A 26,292-nucleotide genomic window follows, 5' to 3' on the forward strand; every position below is an offset into this window, starting at 1 on the left:
TTGAATGAATTATAAAGAGAATAATGTAGTGATAGATATAGGAATAAAAAATGTGGTTGATCATTGAAGTTAAATTGTGGCAGGTTCTAGATGCTCCATCACTTCAAGATGACTTTTACTTGAACCTAGTGGATTGGTCCTCGCAAAATGTCCTTGCAGTTGGATTGGGAACCTGTGTTTATCTATGGAGTGCATCAAACAGCAAAGTAAGTTTGGTATTACTTTGTTGGGAACAAATTGAAGTAGAGTTTGGTATGGGTTGTGTGTAACATTCTATTATGCCATTTTGTTCTCAGGTAACAAAGTTGTGTGATTTGGGACCTAATGATGGTGTGTGTTCTGTCCAATGGACCCGAGAGGGTTCATTCATTTCCATTGGTACAAATCTTGGTCAAGTTCAGGTAGCTAGTCCTCTAAACTTGCATATGATCCTTTAATTATCACATCTTCTTTGCAGGCTAGTATGTTCAATTAGTCTCTTATAGAGTTGAAATTAAGCTAGCATTTTGGTATACTGTTGTAGGTCTGGGATGGGACACAGTGCAAGAAAGTCCGAACCATGGGTGGGCATCAAACAAGAACAGGGGTTTTAGCATGGAATTCGCGCACATTGGCCTCTGGAAGCAGGGATCGCAACATACTTCAACATGATCTTCGGGTTCAAAATGACTTCGTTAGCAAGCTAATTGGCCACAAGTCTGAGGTGAAGCCATTGAAAATTTCCTAATTCCTCTTTTCATCAACTGAAAGCCCTTAGTCCCACCTACTTGGAGCTTCCTATACATATCTTTTATTGTCATTTAGCTTTATAGAGGATTTGAATTCTCCGAAAAAAAAAAAAGGAAGCTTTATAGAGGATCATATCCTCTGTTAAGTGTTATAATACAACATTATTGATATGCTATCTTTAACGGGGACCACAACTTAATGGGAGAAAACAGAGAAGTTATAGGGAAAATAGCAGTACTCTTAACCTTTCCTTAACTTCAATGCAACAGGTATGTGGGCTAAAATGGTCCCATGATGATAGGGAACTTGCATCTGGTGGCAATGATAATCAGGTATTCATCACTAACTTTTAGTTGTTTCTTATTCTTTGGAAGCTTTGTGTCTACTCAATAACTAATCTGATTTCTTGCTGGTGAGCCTAGCTATTGGTCTGGAACCAGCATTCTCAGCAACCAGCTTTGAGACTAACAGAGCACACAGCTGCTGTCAAGGCCATAGCTTGGTCACCCCACCAAAGTGGCCTTCTTGCATCTGGAGGTGGAACAGCTGATAGATGTATTCGCTTCTGGAACACCACAAACGGCCACCAACTGAACAGCGTTGACACGGGGAGCCAGGTAGTTCTTTTCAATTCTTTATGCATCATTCCAGTTGATTTTTGTAAGGGAAAAAAAATTCTACTAGCCTTTGTAAATGCCCATAGGCAACTTATGATTTCTAATAAGGGCCGGGAGGGGAAGTGGGTGCTATTGCCAATTCAGACAACATATGATCCTGTCATGTGGAAATTTGTTCTTGAATAAATTCATGTGCTGAAGGAATACTTATATAGAGTTTGCTGCTTAACATGCAGGTTTGCAATCTTGCATGGAGTAAAAATGTGAATGAAATAGTAAGCACTCATGGGTATTCCCAGAATCAAATTATGGTGTGGAAGTATCCATCAATGACAAAGGTATAGCTTTTTAGTCATAACATTTTCATTTTCATCATAATCTGTCAGCAAACCTTGGTTTAAAGTAAATAACCTTTGAAATTATAGACAAGACTTGTCTGCTTTTTTTATTATTATTGAAAATTTTGGATTGATATAGGTTGCAACTCTAACGGGACATAGTATGCGAGTGCTTTACCTTGCAATGTCACCCGATGGTCAGGTACTTCATCATTTCCTTTAAAGCATTTTTCATAGCATGTGTAGCTGATTGGCAGCACAGGAGTAACACCAAACATAGATGCAAATATATATTATAATGCATATAGAAATGTTTTAATTTGAACTCAATTGCCTCCTGCAGACTATAGTTACTGGTGCAGGTGATGAAACCCTCCGGTTTTGGAATGTCTTCCCATCCATGAAAACACCAGTAAGCATGACCATAGCAAACCATATTTGATATTTGATAATAATCAAACTGCACTTTGCTATATCTCTTTCTAATTCACTTCTCTTGTTTCCTATTGTGTGTTTTTAGACACCAGTGAGAGACACAGGTCTTTGGTCTCTTGGGCGAACCCAAATTCGATGATATTCTTTGCACACGTGAATATGTTTTGGTCTTCGGTCTCTTGGGTGAACCCAAATTCAATGATATTCTTTGCACACGTGAATATTCGAGAACTGAGGAACCGGGTTTTATCAGCCTGTACTGCTTCTGCATCTGCAAAAGCTGTTCTTTCCCAAACAGAGAAAGATATCGGATGGGTGTGTGAGTATGGAAAAAGGAACAGAAAATTGTAAAAGAGAGAGACAGAGAGAGAAAGGTGGTACCTTGAAGGCAGAGCGAGCAACATAGCCAAGGCGTTGAGCTTCTCTGTAGAAGAAATCTGGTGCTCCTGCACCATTCATCTCTATCTCTTTGACTGTGTGTGTGTTTTTTTTTCCCTAAAACCCCTTTTGAGGTTTAAGGGTTTTGCAGTTTTTGGCTTTTTTGCTTTCTGACTCTCTGTTTTTTTTCCTAGAACCCCTTTTGAGGTTTAAGGATTTTGCAGTTTTTGGCTTTTTTGCCAAAAAAAAAAATTGGAAGGAGTTTTCAATTGCGGGATTTGAACCCGGGTCTCCTGGGTGAAAGCCAGGTATCCTAACCGGGCTGGACTACAATGGATTAGTGGGTACTGTGACCTAACATTATCAACTAAGAGCTGATGAAAAGTGTTTGTTAAGTCCCATAAAAAAAAAAAAAAAAGTGTTTGTTAAGTCACTGAATTCAACCTTATTATAAACAGGATACTTAGGAGCATTCTCATCAAGAATGTTAAATGCTATAAATTTTAAATTTTAACATCAAATTTGTAAAAAGCACCAAAAAGTAAGTTACAACAAACATTCTAAACTTAAACTTAAAAAAAAAATAGCAACTGAGCTGCAGTGAGATTTCATCTTTGAAAGCTCACTGTAGCTCCAATCTTAAAAAATATATTATTATTTTAATGCTTGTGGTAGAAAGGGTGGTTTGTGTAGTTGTTTTTTATTATTTTTAATGAGTAGTTTATATTATTTTAAACGAAATGGTAAAAAAATAAAACTTTTGATGTTTGGTGTATTGTAAAATAAGTTGTTAAAATTAATAAAGTGATTTTTTGAGATGTTAAATGCTAAAATTTTAAAAGCGTTGATGGGAATGCTCTAACCGGTTTTTTTAAAATGTTTTAATGTTCTTTCGTACAAACTCAAGGAGAATATAAAAGACTACGGAATTAGAAGACTATGGAAATTGTGAAAGAGAATTTATTATTGCATTAGTTGCCTCTTTACAAAAGAATATAGCCAAAGTAGTAGTACGAAAGAAGACAAACAAAAACAAGATAAGAAAGGATTGCATAGTACATTATCAACATGAGAAATAAAATAAAATAATTACAATTGAACATGAGAAATAAGATAAAATAATTACAAAAACAAGGACTTAGGTGTCCCAGTCATGTACACGTGACTTTTACATTTTTGCTATGTAGAATAAACTGATGGCATGAGTTGTCCCTTTACTATTTACAAAGTTCCATAACGCTTCTCAAATATAAATTTTATCCCTCCATCTGATTGATAAGGTTGTAATATTATTCTTCTTCTGATAGTAGTGAAAAAACAAAGATTTGACTGTCATCAATTTGACATAGTACTTCGATGATTTAATTCAAATCCAAAATAAACCAATTATGTGGTTTTTGAGTAATGCTAAGAGACACAAAATGTTTCATAATTGTTTTCAAAACTACTAGTGTGTGATAAGTTGTGATTGGAACATTACTTTCACATAAGTCTACTATTAACACTAACTATTATTAGTAGCAAACACATCATGTTACCTCAATTGATGAAAAATTTTGTCTGCCTCTAGACATATTGCACATTTATAAGCACAAATATGAGCATTAGTGTTCGGATGATAATATTTTTTGACCATCTAACTCATTTTTTTGTGGTTTTTTTTTTTTAATGATTATGTATATGATGAATTGGCATGGGTTTAAGACAAATTTAGCACAATGGACATTAAATCTAAAATGACCCTGATTTCATCTATTAGCATGGATGTTTCGTTACAAGGACATCAATTGCTCTGCAGATTCAGGTTTGGTCAAAGGTACCCTTGTAATGCATATCGCTAGTTAAATACTCAGCATATAAACCCAACATATATCTCCTCCCCAACCCTTTTTGTTTAACCAATTAGTGAAACAGATACCCATATTCAGTATCGCCAGCTACACTTTGAGAAATGCTGCTGCACATTCTACATTACAAGTTAGAAACATAAAGTACAGTGAACACGAAAATTTGGTAAAGAAAGTAGTTCAAAATACACCATTTACACTAAATGTGAGAAGTTTAGTTTACAGGAAACATATTGGTTCACATCTTAATCATTGATCCTTGGGATCTCATTACTTCACCTAAATACGTAAGACTGATAAAGATGCAATTAGGCCGACCTCCTATGTTAAGAGCATGAGTTATGCAGCAAAGGAGCAGCCTTGAAAGTTCAGTTACTATGTACTGTAAACAGCTAGTCTTATCTTGTATACATAGGTATCTACGTCAAAAAACCAATTGCCTGAAAAAGTTTCCATCTATGTTACATACATTTAAAATGGAATATATTTTTGTCTCTTGAAACACAGTTAACTATTTAAGCATTGAGATGCACGTATATCTTTGCAGTTAAGAATAGGTCTTCCACAGCATGATGAGCAGGTGGCCAAAAGATCACTCCCCAATTAACCTGCTCCAAAAACCAGAACGATTTAATCAAAATTAAGATCATCAATTACACAATATGCTAATGGCAAGACAACGCTAACAAAGATAAATTTTAATTTAACTAGAAAGCTTTAATACCTTAGCTTTGTGTATAAGAAATCCAAGGCAAAATCATAGAGAACAAAGGGCAACATGAGCTAGGAGTATTCAATGTTGCCTTAGTTGAACAACAATGATCATGCATTTAACAATCAGGCCTCCAAAAAGAGAGTACAAAAATATTTCGTCCCTTCCAGCCCAGTAGCAGACACTGGCTATCTTCATCAATAACAAAATCCTTATGGTAGCATGATTTCACCCTGTCCTTTGCAGTGTTCATCATCTCCTGATTCAAAGGAAGCTGCCTAAATCCAGCCCTCACATTCCGAAGCTGCCACTGTTTGTATGTCTCCGGCCTCTCAACCCTCTCTGAGCCCTCACAAGCTATGACATTCATTGCCTGCGGCCCAAATGACTCACTCTCAAGAAGCATCCTCTCCAGATTTTCACAGGACAAGTAGGTGTCAAGCATTTCAAATAAAGTAGAGAAGTGGAAAAGAGCCTGTCGAAATCTTGAAGTAAAGAAGGGTACACCATGGGCTGCATTCACAACCCCCTGTATGAAAACATGTGGATTCATCTTCCTGATCAGTTTCAAGACAACATTTCTTGGACTCTCTACCACTACTGTCTCATCAAGTAGGTATTTGAGCGAATACATAGAATTCACAACAAGCACCTCATTATTGTCAAGTTTGAGATCTTCAATTTGAATGGTGTCCCACTTTTGTGCTATTCCATTGAACTCAAATGGAACATTGAAAGTCTTTGCATAGTTTGCCAAGCGGTGCCCTGTCTCCTCAACCCTCTGTGCTGGTCGGAAACCTGGTTCTGCAAAATCAATACCAGTAATCCGAAGCTTAGGAGGTCCACCAGGCCTTGCGGAGAGCTGTTGTATGAGGGAAGGCCATTGAAAACCATAAAGAATACCAAAATCAACAATGTGGAGTCTTGTTTCGTTCTCAACTAAGTTCATAATTGTCTTACTTGAGAAGAAATCGAAAACCTTAAGAAATGGAAATGCAGTATAAAACAGATGGTAAGCTTTCAGTACATCAGCAGCTGACGTTCGCCTAGTCATAATGACTTTGTAAATCTGAGTACCAGAGCCAGCAATGCGTGCCTGAAGACCATTGGCAAAATAGTGAGCCATTCTCTGCATCCCATCCCCTACAGGAGAAGCATGCTGTCTGATCTGCTTCAGTCGCTCAATGGCTGTCCTCTGATCATCTGCTGCAACAGCTTCTGCACAAAGTGTCAAAAGAGTTCTCAAATCCACCACACCCTTTTTACCTCCAGTCTTCCTCCGATTGGCTCTTACATTAATTGACCTTTTGGACCGATCATTTGGCTGTACGTTCTTGCTTTTCTCATTCAGCACAGCTTCACAAAGAACAGAATCATCTTCTTCAGAGTGTAGCAAAACCATATCAAACATTTCCGGACTCACAGTAGATTCAGTAGAAGTTGCTGACTGCTTGCTACTTCTCCCTTCTTCTAAGTTCACATCCTCAGAATGAAGGTTATTTTTTGCCCTCAAACCATCCAGGGAGTACAGATTCCCATCTTTCTCCTTAGCCTTACAAAAGGTATTCTTACTTTCCTCCTTCTGCTCTTTGACAAGAAATGCATTACTCTCCCAATCAATAACAAGACCGTCGCCGCTTGGAAGAAACTTACTCGCTTCCTCAAACCCTCTCTTAAATTGCAAAATAAACTCACTGTCATAAAGTGTTTCAGGAATATTACTAGTGCCTTCCAACAAGCTATAAGATGGCTCAGACGTGGACTGAGGAGCAATAATTGAGGATTTATGCTGAACCAAATCACAATTCCAGCCATGAATCACAAAGTTGTTATTGCTAGTACTACAACTTGAGTCACTGTGATTTAAAGCATAATATTCATCAGAGCTTTCATGGTTTTGATCCACATAATAAGGCTGAACATTATCAGGAGAAGGTGGATACTTCTCTCCAAGAAGCTCATATAATGATTTTTCAGCAGCCTCAAGTACTTCAGACCCCTGAAGCATGTAATCCTTCTCTTCCATATCTTCTTCCATAAGCATCTGGTTGATGTACTTGAGAACTGCATCACTAAAATCATAGTCCTCATGTAAATCTACTTCTGGCTTCACACTCAAAGTAGGGGTTAAGTCACTGGGGGTTGCATCAGGTGGCCAAAATGAAAAACTTGCACAGTTTTGCTCAACAAAATTACTCTCAGTATCAGTATAAATCTCATCACAGAATTCCAATACAGAAGTGGAACCGTAGAATTCGCTCAAGGTTTGATGATCCATGACTATCTACATAAAAAGAACTAATAACCACAACACAAAAAGGTTTACCCAGAAAGTATTTTTTCCAGAACTGATTCCCTCCACTAAATTCTCCCACAGAAGTCTATTTCAAAACCCAGAATACAAAACCCCCAGCAAAATGAAATGCTACATAGAAACATGTGCGACTAGATTAAGAAAAAAAAAAAGTTGAGATCTTTGGCAATAGATTGCATCAGAAGTGTAAGTTGAACATTGAATAAAGAAAATGAACACATTAAAACAGATGACAAAATTTACAACTATTGGAACACTAGTATTTGCTACAGTTTTGAGTACAGAATTACAATGGGACCTTAGTCCTAGGAAACATCAAATCAATCTTTTCTAGCTTAACTGTTTGAAATTAAAGCAGTTGGTAGTCAACGATGAAGTACCTGAGCTGAGCTTTCAGATTTTGTTCCAGTAAAAGTGAAACAGAAAGAGAGGCTAGCTAGACCAGGCTTTGAATTGTAAGTATGGAATCTTAAGAAAAGAAAAAGAAAAAAAAAAGGGTTCTCTTTTGACATTACTTATACGAAATTAGTATAAAATACAAAGTCTTTTATTTTTTATGGGATTAAAAAAGAAGAAGAATGAATAAGTAAGAAGATGCCAGCAATAGTGACCCCAAAAAAAAAAAAATTCAACCAGTAGGAGACAGAGGACAGGAAGAGTCATGTCAGAGTCGCACTATTTTAGTCAGAAAGCAGAAAACATCTCCTCTATGTATGTGTCAATTATACAACTTTTGATTTTAGTTAAAGCAATCAAAGTGTTCCACTTTGGATCTTCTAAAAAAAAAATTCTCTGTATATTCTTTATTCAACAAACCAATAGCTAGATGACACCTATGCCAAATTAAGAATTTTAGTCCCCGTGTCAACTACTTTTAGGATCTGACTAGAATTTGATACTCAAGCAGCGTTTGTTTTGTTTTGGTGTAGATGTGTAATACATTTTTCAAATTTTTTGGGTGTTTGGCCCAACTGAATATGTCAAATTACACAATGCGGTGTAAATTATTCTACAACTCTAAAGGGGCGTAGAACAATTTATGCCCAAATCACAACAACTCAATTGTTGTTGTCACCACTCATCCCTGACACAACTGAACATAATCGCCCATCGCCCCCAGACACCCCCCCCCCACCACACACACAACATAAAAAAAAAAAAAGTATCTCCTACACTAATCTCATGAGACTCATGTCTCATTAATATGTGAGTCCATAGAAGAGAATTATTGTATGCATCGGTTTTTTACGACCAATGTCTCACTAACATGTGAGTCCCATACGCATTATCCCCCCTCCACACACACACACAAACCAAACATGAAATAAGATTTTCTCTCTTTCTCTCTCTCATGCAATCGCCTAATCTACTTTTTTCTCTTGGTGACATCACCATAGAAAATCCAAAACTTCTAGACTTCTTCTAATTAAACTCCTCCACAAATGACACGTCTTCTTCAAAAGAACTCTATGATCTCAATGCATGCATTGGTACAAGGCAAGATGAAAGGACTTTGTGGTTTCACTTTCAACAAACATGCATTTTTTAAATTTCTTGGTTAAAGGTATAACATGAAGATGCATGACATAGACCTAGGATTAGAACAAGAAAGATGTTTTTGAGTTTTGGAAACAAAGGCTCTAAAGATGCTCAATGGTATGGCACCCTTCTCAGGTTAAAAAATTGTGTTTCACTTGTATTTATAAGTAGGTTAAGATTGTTAATAGTCTTGTAACTCAATGGTATTGTTTGGTCTCCTTTATAAGGAGAACTCTGGTTCAAATTTTGTTCTTTACTTATTGTAATTATTGAATTATTAAAAAAAAATAAGTAGGTTATAATAGCACAATACAACTTTCTCCTATTGGAATTAGACAAACAAAGTCTGACTCGTGTGAAGGACAAACAAATTTTCATGTTGAGATTTTCCAAGTTGCAGATCTTCAACTCAAAAAGCTTTTGTTTCTTCACATATGCTCAAGTGTTACAAACCCTAAGGAAAAATACAATGTCAACAGATATTACCAATCATAAATAGTAACAAAGTTATATCCATTTTCTTTGAGAAGAAACTTCATTTGCACCAATACTAGTCTTCGACACAACAAGATTTGAAGCTTGTTTGAGGCTAAATGTTCAAATAGCGTGTAAAACACTATGAAAGTTTAGACCCCCAATAAGCAAGATACCAATTCAAGTTTTATATCAAATAATGTATGTGCAGAAAATGATAACAATCTTATGCCAGAATTGATAAAGAATCTAAACCAATTAAAATCATATCCACAACAGAAATTAAATGGTAAAGATTAAAAAAAGAGAGATACAAATACAAGGACAACACAATGATGTGTTATCGAAGAGAAAACTAAAACCCTCAACATAAAACCTCTCCACCACCCTTCAAGCGGTCAATAATCCACTAGAAAATAAAGTTGGGATACATGAACAGCAATAGACCCTCCAACCTTAATCTACCCAAGTACCTAAACCTTCCAAACTTCTTGCTCCAACGAGGTTGCGCCGAACCTTTGTCTTTTCTAGCTTACCAGATTCCGCTATAACCCATAGCATTAATCAATAACCATTAGTCCATTCTTAACTGCTTTCCAAAGCACCAAATGACCTTCTCACAAATGTAGGTATGGTGAGAAAATGATTTGGGTAAGAACCTCTCAAGGATGTAACAATGGAGAGGATGAGAGTAGAGGAATTTGAAGAGTTTTTATGTGAAGATTGTGGATGAATCAATCTTATTTTTCTCTAGGGTTTCTCTCTTAAAATTCTCTCTGGAAGCTCTCTACATTTTATGGGTTTAAGGGATATTTATACTTGGGTGAGAAGGGATGCGAAGGGTCAGTTTTTCCCAAACAAAGTGGTCTGGCAGTTTGACCTCGCGACTTGGTTGAGTCGCAAGTTTAAGCCGCGAGATAACAGAACAGTTAGGCTAGACTTTTTGTCCTATAGTGCTCCAGTTGGCGTGACTGTTCATCTTCTAGCATGCTTCACTCGTGTGCTGCATTTAGCGGCTTGCCAGTCACGAGTTAGTCGGGAATCCATGCATCTTGCACAATCTTGAGCATTTCTTCACACTCTCTCACTCAGTACCCTTACATAATTCCTACCTAAATACAGGATTACTAATTGCTAAATTACAAGCAAATTTAGCACAAAATAAAGCCAATATACTAGTTGATTAAATTCAACTTTACAGAGGCCAACATTGGTCTTAAACACCATACAAAATAAATTAAGCAAAAATAAACAACATTTCAGGTGTAATGTATATTGTAAAATTTTGGGTAATTGATCTTTCTTTGCTGGAGTTTCTATGTTGTATAATGAATGAATTATTTACCAAAATTTTATCTAAGAAGAATAATTTTCAGTTGAAATGCATCATGGTAAAGCATAAGCCATTTAAAAAATTTTAAATGACATGGCACTATAAAAAATAAAATAAAACCTAAACCGTAATTTTTTCTATTCTACTTAAATATATTCAAACTGGGTCGTCCATCCTTAATTACTTTCATGGCCTCTAAAATGGTAGGTGATATTTTGTGTATAATATAATATTGAGATTGGTATCACGCATGTGAGATTCACCTTTATATGAGAATCTTATATGCAACTAGTATACAAATAATAAAATTCTAAATGAATTATGGAGTGAGCATGATTCAATTAAGACAAATTATGATCATCTTTACAGAATCTAAAACCTTTTTATTTTTATTTATACTGTCATCCCATCACCAATTAAAGTTTATTTCTTTTCTTTTTATTATTATTATTATTTTTTGGGACCAAGGCCTATTTCATATATGAATTTTTTTTTTATCCAATTATTTCATATATGTGATCAACAGTCTTATTGTTAATTCCCTTTTAAAAAAAAGTCCACTTCTAACTCAACAACCATATAAAAGTTCTTAAACGAGTACAAGTACAAAGCCCACCACAGCATACCCATTGTCCATTGGTATCAAAAACATTATTCAAAACGAGCATGATTCTTTTGATTCCTTTTCTTTACAGATTGGTTAATTATAAAAAGATTAATCAATCTCCTAAAAGTAAGCAATAAAATGATTAAAAGTTTGAAGAAGGGAGACATGAACAGAGACAGGAAGATGGGTATCAAATGATAGCACATCTTCCGTCAAAAAAAAAAAAAAAATGATAGCACATCAGTACGAGGACACTTGATTTTTTTTTTTTGGGTGGACGTTTTTTCTTTTCTTTTTTACCTAAGAATATGAGGACAATTATTTAATTTCTTGGATGTAGAATCAAGTATGTCTAGAAGAAAAAAAGTATGTCCCTGTCACAGTGCTCGCATGTGACACAACGTGGCTTCACACATTTGTGGGAGAGACCCTAGCATAAATTAAAGTACATCCTACTTGCATTTGTATTTTCTAATTCTCGAATCCAAAAGCTTTTGCTAATTTTTATTAATAGTACTTACTCTCTTAATTCTCAAATATTATTAAATACCACTTTATGTAGGAAGAAAAAGAACAATTAATTTTCCATTAACTAAGCAATAAATAAAGGAACTGTGTCTAGTGCTCTAAGTGTAATCCACTTGACGAAATATAGACATGACACGTGCTTGATGATTCTTTCACTTATCATGTTAGAATGAGAATTTTACGATGTGATTATCAAAATTTATAAAGTGAATCTAATGCTTTTTTCTTTGTACGATGTTTATTGGGATCATGTCTAGAACATAGTTCAAACTTAATATATCAAAAATACTTCTTGGATGTAGAATCAAGTATGTCTAGAAGAAAAAGTATCTCCTTGTCATAGTGCTCACATGTGACACAACGTGGCTTCACACGTATGTGGGAGAGACCCTAGCATAAATTAAAGTACATCCTACTTGCATTTGTATTTTCTAATTCTCAAATCCAAAAGCTTTTGCTAATTTTTATTAATACTACTTACTCTCTTAATTCTCGAATATTTTTAAATACCACTTTATGTAGAAAAAATAATAAAAATAAAAAAACTATTGATTTTTCCATTAACTACGCAAAAAATAAAGGACTTGTGTCTAGTGCTCTGAGTGTAATCCACTCGACGGGATATAGGCATGACACGTGCTTGACTAATTCTTTCAATTATCATGTTAGAATGAGAATTTTACAAGGTGATTATCAACATTTATACAGTGAATCTAATGCTTTTTGCTCTGTACGATGTTTATTGGGACCATGTTTAGAACATAGTTCAAACTTGATATATCAAAAACACTTCTAATGGTCCCTATCTTTAGGTTTTTTATTTTTTATTTTAATAATAAGCTTATAAAAAAACAATGATAAGATAAAATAAAACCTTGCCAAAAAAAAATTACCAGTAGAATTGAAAATTCGTTCAATTCTACCACTAGTTTTAATCATTTTCAAATACTTCAATAGTATATGGTACCCTTTTTTAAGTATTCGCAAAAACATTTGTATAAAGTTAAGTTTATATTTCCACGAAGCTTTATGTTATTGCTCTGTTCATAATTTATCGTTGATTAATTCAAATCCAAACTCTCTAACACCATTTTTTTTTTTTTTTGGCTGAATAATACTTTTCATTGTTTATGCACATCTTAATCATTGTCCCTTGGGGTCTAATTGCACCACCTAAATACGTGCGACTGATAGAGCTGCAATCACCCTCCTATGTTAGAGTTTAAGAAACAAAGGAGCAGCCTTGAAAGTTCAGTTACTCTATGTATTGTAAACAGCTAGTCCTGTCTTGTAAGTACATCAAAAGCCAATTGTCCCATCTTTATTGACACATTACTTTTACAATGGAATAACTAAGCACGATATGCACATATATCTTTGCAGTTAAGAATAGGTCTTCCATAGCAATGTGATGACCAGGTGGCCAAAAGATCACTCCCCAATTAATTAACCTGCTCCAAAAAACAATGGTATATAATCAATATTAAGATCATCTATTATACAAAACACTAATGACAAAACAACACTAACAAAGATAAATTGTATGTCTCCGGCCTCTCAATCCTCTCCATGCCCTCACAAGTAGTGACATTCGTTGCTTGCGGCCAATATGACTCATTCTCAAGATGCATCCTCTTCAGCTCACGGGACATGTCGATCTCAAGCATTTCAAACAAAGTAGAGAAGTAGAAAAGAGCCTGTCGAAATCTTGAAGTAAAGAAGGGTACACCATGGGTTGCATTCACAACCCCCTGTATGAAAACATGTGGATTCATCTACCTGATCAGATTCAAGACAGCATTTCTTGGACTCTACCACTACATTCTACTCAAGTAGGTGTTTGAGCTTAAACATACAATTCACGACAAGTACCTCATTATTGTCAATTTTGAGATCTTCAATTTGAATAGTGTCCCACTTTTTTGCTTTTGCATTGAACTCAAATTTGAACATTGAAAGTCTTGAATAGTTTGACAAACAAAAGTTATGCACGAAAAAAACTAAAAACTAGACTATGCATGGAGATAAAAAGCAAAAAGTAAATATGTTTTTGCTTAGCAGTTGCATATAACATTTCTCTCATATCTAGACGAGTCTCACCCTTATGAGATTCACCTTCATAGATGAATGTTATATGCAACTGTTATACAAATAATAAATTCTAAATGAAATATAGAACAAGCATAGTTCATTTAAGACAGATTAAGACCATTATTCAGAATCTAAAACCTTTTTATTTTATTTTATTTTGGATTTATACTACCATCCCAAGTGCCATGGCCCATGGCATTAATTTTAAGTCTTTTTCATACATGAAATTTTTTTTATGGAAATATTTCATATATATGATCAACAGTCTTATTGTTATTAAATAAAAAATAAAAAATTGTTCCACTTCTAACTCAACCACCATATGAGAGACACAACACAACATGCCCATTGATATCAGAAAAATTAATCAAAACAAGCATAACACTTTCGATTCCTTCTCAGATTGGTTAATTATAAAAAGATAAATCAATCTCCTAAAAGTAAACAATAAAAGGTTCGAAGAGTCTACCAATAGACCCAAAAGAAAAAGAAAAACGAAGAAATAGGAACTATGACAGAGAAAAAGGAAGAGTAGGGAGACAACAACAGGAGAAAGTATCTGATTCCACATCAGTACGAGGATACCCATATTCTTTTTAGTGAATATATATAAGAGGGCAATTATTTCGATTCTCGAATGTTTTATGTCCTTTCTTACAGTGCTTGCATGTGACACAACATGATTCACAATTGCAAATGCTTTTTGCTAACGTTTAATATTTTCTCTTGTAAACTCTTTTTTTGGCCCTTTTTCATTAAACGAGGCATCCAAGATTTTTAATTACCCCTTTATGTAGAAAAGAAATATATGTATAGATTTTTAAATGCCCAATTGATTCTTCCGTTAACCAGGCAATAAAACAAAGGACTTGTGTTTGGTACTTTACATCTAATCTATTGGAGATTCTCCAAAAAAAATTTTATATAAAAAAAGTCTAATTTATTGGATGGAAATCACAGGATACAAACACGACATGTGCTATATTGATTCTTCCAATTTATCACGCGAGGTATGAGAATTTTGCGGTGTGATTATCAACTTCCATACAGTGAGTTTAATGCTTTTTGCTTTGTATGATATTTATTGGGACCATGTCTAGGCTTAAGTTCAACTTGATGTATCAAAAGTAAAAAAAAACTTCACAAGAGAGAGAGAGAGAGAGAGAGAGAGAGAGATGAAATTTCTTTATTGAACAAAACAATACATTTGTGCATCCCAAACAATTAAAAAAACAAGAGTATGACCTATATTGACATATGAATTATGAAGAATGCAAGAGCTGTATGTATAAAAAAAAAAAAAAAAAAAAATCTGAACGACTGGTTCATTGCAAAAATATAATGATTCAGTATTTATAATCTTCATTTTGATTAATTATGGCTTGCCAAATCCTTTGGTCTCACCACAACCCATAATAGATGAAGGCGGTTCCCCCACCTTGTCTATTCCTTCTTCAAACACCACTCCCATGCCCAAGTAGAAATGAGCCTCGATATGGCAATGGAAAAGCCAAGCACTTGGGTTATCAGCCTTGAACCTAATAGCAGTCCAACCATAAGGATGAAGAGGCACTGTATTCACCAAGTTGTATTTTTAGGGGTCTTTCTATATGTCAAACTTGCCTTCTCCATAGTCCAGTACCCAAAAATGGTGCCCAGGGAGATGCCATGGATGTGTCTCACTATTGTTAGGAGTCACTGTGCATTTTGTAGTACAATATCAACCAAGGTATTGAAGTCTAGTTGGTAAATTGCATTGCTACTAGTAGCTAGCATTTGGGTTCTTGGTCACGTTGTAAATGTCATAGTTTACAAAGTCATACCCATTAGGTGGTGGGGTCTGACTGAACACATAATGTAACTTCTTCTTTAGTGCAACTAGTCGTTAACCCGTATAATACACGTTATATGTATTGTGTATGATGTATGATTTAATCTTGGTTTATTTTAGTAAAAAAAACAAAAATTAAATTTGTAAAAAACACTATATAGCTAAAACATATATTAACAACTATATGTTTTAAACATTTATTAATCAATCAATCTATATATTACTAAAAGCTGAAGCGTAGCATTTAATGTTGCTACGCTCCCGTTGAGCCACATCATCCGCTATGTCATTTCCAAATTTTTTTCCTAAATTTCTCTTATAATTTTAAAATACTTTTACTAAATTTTTTCCTAATTTCAAAATATTATATATATATATATAAATATTTCCAGCCATACCTCCACAATAAAGCCCAATATTTATAGCTTCAATTATGCCCACCATAAAGCCCAAAACGTGAATATTACATTGCCGTCCACCATAAAGCCCAAACCCAATCCTTTATTATTCTTTTAACGCCAACCCTTTCTTCTTCTTCAGACCTTTAGCTTGACTAACGCCAACCTCTCTCCCTTCCAAATACAGTTTCAAAACTTCAGACCTTCGGCTTTCTAACGCCAACCTCTCTCTTCCCTCCTTCATCTCTTCCTCTCCTTATTTAAGTGAATCACTCATTCGTGCCTCATCAATATTTCCCCTCCTTTTGCTCGTCCTGTCTTTCACGGTTTCAAAACTTCAGAATTGCGGCTTTCTCTTCCCTCCTTCATCTCTTCCTCTCCTCATTTAATTGAATCAAAAAACAATACATTGAAGAAGAGCTCAGAAATACTGACAGACAGAATGTGGATGATTCACTTCAGGTATTTACATAAAAAATTTCACCTTTGCATTTTCTTAGTCACACAGGTCTGGACCATTTGTTCATGTTTCGTTTGGGAGTGTTTCTTCTAAATGATTAGCTTAGATTGATGGGTTTGGAGCCCTATAATGGGTTTTGCTAATTTCAATTATTGGCTGCATTGATCTCTTTTTTGTATTTCAGTAATTCAATCAACACTCTGTTTCCTATCCGTATCCTTTTGCGAGAGGCAAATTGGTCCGACCACAGGCCTAAGTTCAAGGCCACCATGAGGAGTTGTAAGCTGCCTCCTCTGTACGAGCTGTCAATATCTACATCAGCTACGAGGTCTGTATATCAAGTTGAGGTATACTTAAATTTTATTTTCAATGTATATTTAAAATTTTTAGGGTTAATTCTTCTGTCGTTAGCTGCCTCCTTTGTATATCAAGTTGAGTTTATGGTCTGCAATTTTTTGAATTTTTAGTTGTTGCCATTGTCTATAAAGAAAAGCTCAAAAATTAGGGTAAGGAAAATTACCCCAATCTGTGATTATTTTTATTAGGCTTATATCAAGCTGAGGTTATACAACTTCAGGGAGATTGGAAGAAGAATGTTTCCACCTTCCTTGTGCAAGCTGTGAGGAAAGAACATATCAAGATTCATTGTTTTTGAATAGCTGCAGCTTTTAGCCATAATACGTGTGACTTTGTTATAACATCTATCTTCAGTGTCAATTTGGTAGTTCTGCTACTTGCTGAGTTGTGTGGGAGGGTCATTATGGATTGTACCAAAGCCTTTATCCATACCTTAATAGTTGTGCTCTATGAGTTGATTTTTGTCTTTTTTTTTTTTTTTTTGTCTTTTTGTGCTTATATGAATAGCAGTTTTTTTAATGGTAAATAGTTATGTTTGTCTGTTAGTGTCTTTTTTTAAAAGTAAAAATTGAGTTTGTTTGAAACTTTGAAATGAACGGGGAGTTGAGATATAATAAAGTTAGTAAATTGTAGTGTTGTGTTGTGTACACAGTGCAACAATGAATTTTTTTTTTCTTCTATGCATTTATTTCTTTGTTTGACGGTTTATTAAGAATTTATTTGGAAACAATTTATTTAGTTGAAATTGAAAATTTTTTTATTGGGGGCATGAGACTTGTCTGTTGAGTGGAGTGAGGGGTGGATGGGCACATAGGGCCGGATAAGATATTTGAATTAGGGAAAGTAAATGCACATGGAATATGTGCTAGTGCAACCAATAAACAATAATTTAATTAACTAATAATTAATTAAGGAAAGCAACTAATAAACAATAATTAATAATTTAATTAATCAATATATTATAAAAGACAAACAAATTAAATTATGTTAGGATAAACAACAATTAATAATTTTATAATTAATGAAACAACAATATACCAAATTATTAGATTGTTTAATTTATACTTCTTAAGGAACACCTTGTAAAAAATTCCTGGAGTTGCCACTGGCTCTACCCTTTCTTTCACCAAAACATCTTCTTCCTCAGAACAGAGACAAAAAAAAGGAGATTGAGAGAGAATCGTCAAAGTGTATCCCACAATTTTCCACATCAACACAATATTAAAAAAAAAAAACATAAAAAAAAACATTTCTAAAACCCCCGATGCTTTGCCTTCTCTTTCACGATGCTCTACCCTTTCTTTCACCAAAACATCTTCTTCCTTAGAACAGAGACAGAAAAAAGGAGACTGAGAGAGAATCGTTGGAGTGTCAGACTATCATCCACTAGCAAGCCAGTCGCTCATTTATTTCTTTTTATTAAATATATATACTCTCCTTTCTCAAACCAAAGACTCTTTCGTGGTATAATTCTGAAACCAAAACACCTTTGTCGACGCCATCAACTTTGAAAATCTCTCTACCCTTCTCCTTCCCCCAAAACCCAAATCTCTACCCTTTTCCTTCCCTCAAAACCGAACTCTGAAATTTTTTCTAAAAACTGAAACTAAAACCTGTAATATGCGACCACTCCTATTTATTCTCAAAAACCATCTCTTTCCCCCCAAATCTTCACCCAAAACTCCTGTAGCATGTGATCCCTCCTTTCTCTTCTTAGAAACCATCTGGTCTAAAATTGCTCAAGTGGCAGATATAGTACCAGTCCGATTTGTGTGAGCCCTGAAGCAAGATTTGGAAGAAGAGGATCAGGTTTATTTGGGTGACTCGGACTGAGACTCAGGTAAGAATCTCTGTTTAATTGTTTATACCCGTGTCTATGCATCTCCTGGATATGATTTTTAGAACAGTTTATTATTTTTCAATGTGTAAGTAATGTAATTGTCAAAACGTATCCTTATGATTACATATACAAAAATAGATGATTTTGACTATACTCTTGATTACAGTCAGTTATTGTTGAAATTCTAACTTGACTATGTTTTGGAGGTATTATGGTATTCTATTATTGTTGAAATTCTAGGAAGTTCTTTGATCACATTATATGTAGGGAATGGTTGCAACAATAATGCATGATGTGTGTTTGATAAAATGTCTCAAAAAAATTGTATTGTGCCATTAATGAGGAAAATTGACGTTTTATATAAGTGCTAAGAGTAATCTAGTAAAAGCAACACTTTTCTTATGTTGTGTATCAGCACTGGATAGACACTTTTTTATATTACAAAGACAAGAGACAGGATACAGAGGCTGTATGGTTGTTTTAAGGGGAATCTTATAGTGGGTTGTATTTGAAATTGTGATTTACGAATGGGTTTATTTGATTTTGATTGGCCCTTTTTCTATTTGCTCCTGAGAACATGTTGGAAAACCAACATCAAAAGAGAAAGAATTAGAATAGTTGATATCTTTAATTCTTTTTTGTTCATGGTTATAAAACTTATTGCTATATTTCAACTTTTTTTTTTTTTTCAGGAAAAAAAATCTTAATGCTTTTTTTTTTTTTTTTTTTTTTTTGGTTTTGTGGGGTTGCTAGGAACACAACCCAGCTGGTGAGAGAATCAGTGGTTGTATTTACTTTAACTGTGAAACTTATATAATTATCTGTGTTATAGTGTTGGTGTTTGTATTGATCCCCTCTTTTTGTTGTGTTTTATTTGTGTGTGTGATTTAGATTGGTAGTAGATTGAGTTTGAGAAGAAACTGTTGATGCCCATTTTTGCAAATTTGTACCCAAAGGCTTATGAGGAAGAAATCCCAATGAAGAGTAAGGCCCAAAGGCCCACCAAGAAGACCAAAGAACAAGAAGGGTCCACATAAAGAAGTGCAAATGAAAGCAATCTACGACAAAATGCAAGTTTGCTGCAGAATACAAGTTGCCGTAGAATACAAGTCTGCCGCAGAATACAAGTCTACTGCAGAATACAGTTCTCTGGTAGGATGGTTTCAGCAGATGAAGATAAATTGGGCCCAAGACTCTTTTGATCCAGTCAACATTATTTGGCCCACAAAAGCCCAAATCCTTTTATATAAAAAAGATAAGCATGAAAACTGATATGAAGAAGAACGATGAAAAAAAACAAGGAGCAGCAGGAAATGTCAGCAGCAGGAAACGCGTGAAGGAAAGAAAAGCCCCAACTAAAGAAAATGACAAACCCAACAGGAAACGTGTGAAAGACTTGTAGTAGGACAAAACAGAGTTGATCTGCTACGACAGGAACAACGTGGGAACGAAAGAAGACAAAAACAGAAGGGCCGGGCACCACCAACCTGTACCCAGCCAATACAAGGAAGGTGGCCCACGGTCAAAGAGATTCAGAGGGTGTGGTTTGGTGGTGGGGGAAAGGGGGTCTATATTTGGTTTCCTGCCATGACTTCTTTTGGGAACATATTCTGCTGGGATGATATCTTACCCAAAAAAAAGTAATAAATGGTTGAGACCACTGGTGCATGCCATAGAGCTAGGTAGTAAGGTAGAGGTATACGGCAAGAACAAACAAAAGAGAATTTTGTCGTGTAGCAAACATGTTCTGAGCAGATGGCAGTGGTCGGGGCAACCAATGGGTGAGTGGATAATTTTGAAAGGATGCCCACAACAAACCAAAAACAGTTGGTGAAGCCCTAGGGGTAAAAGGGAGAAATCCCATTGAATTAACTCACTATAAAAGGGAGGTAACCACGGTAGAAATGAGGGGGACCGAGGGAGAGGAAAAAACAGGGGAAGAAGAAAACACCCAGAGGGGAGAGAAAGAAGAAAGACAGAAAGAAAGAAAGAAAAGAAAGAAAGAAAAANGAATAATTGAGTGGCAAAAAGATCACAGTCCTCTTCAAATTCAAATAAGGGTAAGTATGTTATGGAAATATTCTTAGATAAGCACATATTTCTATGATTACACTATACAGCAGATACATTACAAGGCATTTGTTTTTAAACTATTGATCACTGTGTGTGATAGATCTCTTTATTGAATTGGCTTTTACATGTAATTTCTTCCTTCTAATTTGATATACAATTTAAGGAATTTATGTGCAAATTTTGGATTGGATATTAGCTTTAGGATGTTGATTATAATGACAAAATTTTGTATAACCTTATACACATTCTTATGTAGTGACCATATGGCACTTCTTAAAGCTTTTGAAGGATAGAAGGATGCAAACCGTAATGAAAAGAGTCTTGTCACCTTGCAAATGGCAAAGGATATGAGAATGCAATTAGTAGATTTATTTAACATTAGCTTTGTAAACAAATTGATGAGTGCTAATGTAAGTTCTTTAAGATTTTCAAATTTTAAAGCATTTGATTTGCTAAAATCTCATAGTTACTAAAAACTTTCCCGTGCATCGCACGGATTAGCAACTAGTTGATATAACATTCATACCAATCAAAGTATAATCAACTTTATAAAACCATTCAAAGTATAATTGACTTTAGTTGCTCTTCAAAAAAAAATAATAATAATAATTGACTTTAGTTGTATTATTAAAAAGAATTCAAAATATGGACAGTTGTGGCCAAATAACATTGTGACATGCAAGCTTTCAAGTTCCAATATCTTACTTTTATGCTTATGAAATAGGTTGTAGAAATTCAACTTCCTCTATATTTTTTTATTTTTTTATTTTTTGGTCATTTTGGTGCATGCATTGCAGTGGATGGAGGATGCAGGAGTTTAACCTTCTAGTGGAATGAACCATGATATTATTTTCTTTACTCAGAGAGGTGGTGCTGCTGAATTAGTATATATGCATATTCTTATTTATTATAATAAAATCATATATGTATGTATGAATGTATGTACGTCAAGAGAGTCGATCTTGTACCGTATCGGTTGGTATAGCTGGAATATTTCACACCGGCGCCTGAGACGGTACAAAAGTGTGTTTGTTTCGTACCAGTTTGAATACCGGACTATACCAGGTCGTTCCGGCCATACTGGGAAAAAAATCGGATTCTGGCCGGGAACTTCATACCGGACCGGAACATCAAACAAAAAATAAAAAGACCTAACATTAATAATCTCTCTCCTTTCTAAATAACTTACTAACTTGCTCTTGCTTGGGTCACTGTCGTCATTAACACTGCCGTTGTCGCCACCACATTGCCTGTAGCAATCCATTTGGCCGATCTTCTCTTCAGCTTCTACTACTTCTTCTTCTTCTTCTTTATCTACTTAGAGCATTCGCATCAGTGTGTTTAAAGTCATGTAAAATCATGTAAACCTCAATTTTTACACATTTTTGCTCAAAAATGCACTCATTCAGCTCTTCTAAAATTGTATAAAAATGTGTATTTCTTTACACGAGCTACAGTAACCGTGTAAATATACACGGTTATTGTAACTCGTGTAAAGAATAATTTATTCATTTCCATTCGCTCGTTTTTTTCTCTTTCTTCTTCGGCTCAACAAACTCAGTATCTCATCTTCCTCTTTTTCCTAAGATGCACACAACCAGACAAATCAACACACAAACACATCTAGACAAATCAACACACAAAACAGAGATACACTTGCTTTAAAAAAAAAAAAAAAAAAACACAGAGATACACAAACATGGAGATCGGAGATCGACGATGCGGATCGGAGCTGTGGCAGATGGGTTTTGTGATTTGGTGGTGGATCGGTGATGCGGCTGTGGAGATCGGTGATGCGGAGCTTTGGTGGTGGAGATTTGGTGGTGGATCGGTGGCGTTTGGTGGTCGGAGCTGTGGCGGATGGATTTTGTGATTTGGTGGTGGATCGGTGATGCGGCTGTGGAGATCGGTGATGCGGAGCTTCGGTGGTGGAGATTTGGTGGTGGATCGGTGGCGTTTGGTGGTCGGAGCTGTGGCGGATGGGTTTATGGTAGATCGGTGATGCGGGGTTGTGGAGATCGTTGATGCGGAGCTTCGGTGGTGGAGGGTGGTGGATCGGTGGCGTTTGGTGGTCGGAGCTGTGGCGGATGGGTTGGAAGAGAAGACCAGAGAGTGGGTGTAGAGAGAAAGAGAGTGAGAGCGTGAAAGAAACCAGAAAATGAAAGAGAGAGAGAGGGCGCGGGTATTTAAGGGAGGTAGGTAAAAAGAAATAATAAAAAAATAGAGTGTACTGAATATTTTATTGAAATAACTTGTAAAATAAATAAATTGATGTGGGTGTTTTGTAAAAGTGAATGTGTAAAATAGAAAAAGTAAGTTTTTAGTGTAAAAATAAATGTGTAAAATAAATACACTGATGCGAATGCTCTTAGACCATACATTTCTTCTTATGCCTTTTATGTTTCTTTTTATTTTAATCTTAACTTTTTGTTTTTTTGTGTGCTTGACAAGTAGTGATAAGTCACTGACAACGCCGTGAACATCATTCAAAATTCAAACTCTACCTTTTTTTTCTTTTGTTTTTTAATATAATATTATCACTATTTCATACTTATTCGTTTCCTAGTTATAGTGGAAGAGTTTACTTTAATTGGTCCAAAATATATATATATATATATTCTTGGGTGAGTCATGGGAGGAATGAGGAATCATTGGGAGGAATCCTAAAAGAGGTTGGTTGAGTAGTTAGGATGATTTGTTGACGAGGAGAGAGAATGTGAGAGCTTTTGTATTTAGTTCGAACGGGAAGAGAGAGAGAGAGTGATGTGAGCGGGAGGGACTTTTTGAGACCTTGCACGTGGCCCTTCTTGATTTATTTAATCTTTTATTTCCTTCTTCTTTCTCCACAAATTCCACAATAAGCACGATGATAGTAATTTCCGAGCCCTATATGTCTGAAGCAGCTTGGTTTCTTCTCCAACCTTTAACCATCATATACACATATTTAGGCATCGCGCACTAAACACCGAAGATCACCACTCTTCTTGCACATACAATACCAATCAACCATGATCATCCCTAGAGACGAAGCCAGAACTTGAAGTTAGGGAGGCAGTTTTATTGTTAGTTGTATGCGCGGTGGTTCTAGCTTCTAGCTCAGTTACTTAACAGTTAATGAGTTTTTTTGTGTGTTTTTTTATGTGTACATCCAGGTATGGACAAAATTATTTTGTTTAAAATTTTTTTAAGAGTCAAGTTGTTTGTTTTAAATAAAATTGGTTGATTGAGTTTAATTGTTTTTAGCTTTACTATTAGTAATTTTTGTTGTTGAATAATTTTTTTGGGCTTGTTTATTTTGCTTTAGATTTTAGATCTGGCCTTTAAAAGGAGGAAAATGCTAGAATTACAAACTTTTTTTTACAAATTATTAATGTAGTGAGTGGTTATTAGTAAGTAAAAATGCGATATAAATGATAAGCCCAGATGCAAACTAATAAAAATTTACTACTACAACAGTTTGTAAAAATGTTATAGAAAATTTTGTGGCTAGAGTATTACTCCTAAAAGAATCAACGATAATATTAAGGGGGACAAAATGTGATTTTATGGAACAAAATTGCTAAAATTAGTGACTATGTATATATTAATTAAAAAAAAATTTAGGGCCCAAGTCTCCCTCCGTCCCTGATCATCCCTCATCTTTTGAGATTTAAGTTCAGGATTTCGTATGAGTCAGGTTTCTTGCACAAAGAACATTCGAATATTGAATGTTTTACCTATATAGAAGATAATTTTCTTAACTTCAATTGTGTGATTTGGTATATATATGGTTACAATCATGTTTTAGGTCTTAAGGAAAATAATAATGATTGGGCCCATAACACAACGTGATAGAAGAAAATCTTTCATGAAGTAGGAAAAGTATATATGAAGGTTTGGGATAGAAATCCTTCCATTTACACTCTTAAGAACATAGATTTGGAGTAAAACTTAAGCAAAGATGCCATAAGACTGTCGTATCGATAATATGTATGTTCAGCAATATTTGTTGATATTATTGCTATTCTCACTTTTCCCCATCCGCCAGACCATAACATCTCTAGTATAGTGATGACCCAAATTAACTCTCCCTATGACTGGCCCTTGATAACACCCAATTTCCTCATGCTATCTGCACCAAGATAAAGAACACAAACAACCAATCAAACGTACATTAGAAAGTAAATAATGCTAAACAAAAATTTCTACATAAGCACGCTATGATGAATAATTACAAAGGCATCAGCCCCTAATAATTCAAGTTGAACACACGCTTTACATTACAAACTTTCCTCAAACCTAAGTATGTTGCCTTTCATTTTAGGGGGGGTGCAAAATTAGACTTTAGAACTTAGAAAATACCAAAATTATTGTGAGGAGTGGCATTTTCTACCAGTATCAATAGTGACTGGCACTAACAAAAATAAAAATGGTATTAATAGAGACTAGTGAGCCCTTGTGAAAGTAAGGTTGGTAAAAAAAGAGCAATGTTTTATTACACACACTTTGTTCCATTGTGATATGTTGTTTTTAGTACCTGAATCAAATTTTTATTTTTATTATTCACATGACGTTTAGTATCCTTTCATTTGTGTTAAATTGTTATATTTCTTTATTGTTTTCAGTTAAGAGTAGACAATATTTTAATTAGAGGGCTCATATGGACCAAGATATTCTTGATCCTGAGAAGAAGCGCCAATGGTGGTTGTCCGGGGACATGGGTTCCTTCCACAATGGACAATGTTGAAGAGGTTGCTAGCACAATAGACAAAGAGGTTCTTGAGCTGCTGCATAGCGGATGAACACTGATATTAGAAGACAAATCTTTTGTATAATAATGAGTGGGGAGGACTACATTGATGCATTTAAGATACTTTTTTCGTAGGAATTTTTTTTATAATTATTTTAGGGTAAAAATATTTGGAGCCAAATCGCACACTTAGTGTCTGTTTGGCAAATATTATTTTTGCCAACTTATTTTACTATTCAGCTTATTTTTGCTACTATTCATGGGTCTCACTGCACTTTTTGATACTATTCATGAGTTCCACTATACTATTTCAGCTAACTTTTACTTTTATCTATAATACTTTCAGTAAAAAGTTTTTAGTTTCAACAAAATAAGTAGATCCCAAACAAACCCTTAATCTTTTTTTTTTTCTTTTCTCTTGCTCCATTTGCAACCAAACACAGTTTTAGTGAAAGAGAAAGTGATGAAAGAGAGGGAGTGCACTGGCTTTTTGGAGACCTTCGAAACACTTTCAAACCATGTCCAATTACTATATTGCCCTTAATCCCCATCCTAGCCGTTTCATCCCTCTTCGCCCAAAATGAAGAACCTAATGGGAAGTTGCCCAACCATGCTAGGACAGCACCTACTATAGCACATGCTGGAGAAGAAAATAAGGAGAA

At 35.0% G+C, this 26,292-nt stretch overlaps 2 protein-coding genes across 2 annotated transcripts in view; one reads left to right on the forward strand and one right to left on the reverse strand.

The window, feature by feature from the left end:
* Positions 1-2,337, forward strand: part of LOC112001896 (B-type cell cycle switch protein ccs52B) — a 5,195-nt gene extending 2,858 nt beyond the window's left edge. Inside the window, exons 5-10 of the mRNA XM_065764777.1 lie at positions 999-1,061; positions 1,152-1,346; positions 1,583-1,684; positions 1,824-1,886; positions 2,028-2,096; positions 2,205-2,337. Of these exons, the coding sequence (XP_065620849.1) occupies positions 999-1,061; positions 1,152-1,346; positions 1,583-1,684; positions 1,824-1,886; positions 2,028-2,096; positions 2,205-2,258 (546 nt within the window). The 3' untranslated portion in view covers positions 2,259-2,337. The remainder of the gene's footprint in view (positions 1-998; positions 1,062-1,151; positions 1,347-1,582; positions 1,685-1,823; positions 1,887-2,027; positions 2,097-2,204) is intronic.
* A 2,198-nt stretch (positions 2,338-4,535) lies between these two features.
* LOC112001889 (scarecrow-like protein 14) lies at positions 4,536-7,986 on the reverse strand. The gene is made up of 2 exons (XM_024034056.2): positions 5,069-7,986; positions 4,536-4,952 (listed from the first exon to the last, which is right to left on the reverse strand). Exon 1 carries the CDS (start codon positions 7,332-7,334, stop codon positions 5,175-5,177), a length of 2,160 nt encoding a protein of 719 aa, XP_023889824.2. The 5' UTR covers positions 7,335-7,986; the 3' UTR covers positions 4,536-4,952; positions 5,069-5,174.
* Positions 7,987-26,292: the final 18,306 nt, after the last annotated feature.

The sequence above is a fragment of the Quercus suber genome, unplaced genomic scaffold, assembly GCF_002906115.3.
Source record: "Quercus suber isolate HL8 unplaced genomic scaffold, Cork oak 2.0 scaffold_583, whole genome shotgun sequence".
Lineage (NCBI taxonomy): Eukaryota > Viridiplantae > Streptophyta > Magnoliopsida > Fagales > Fagaceae > Quercus > Quercus suber.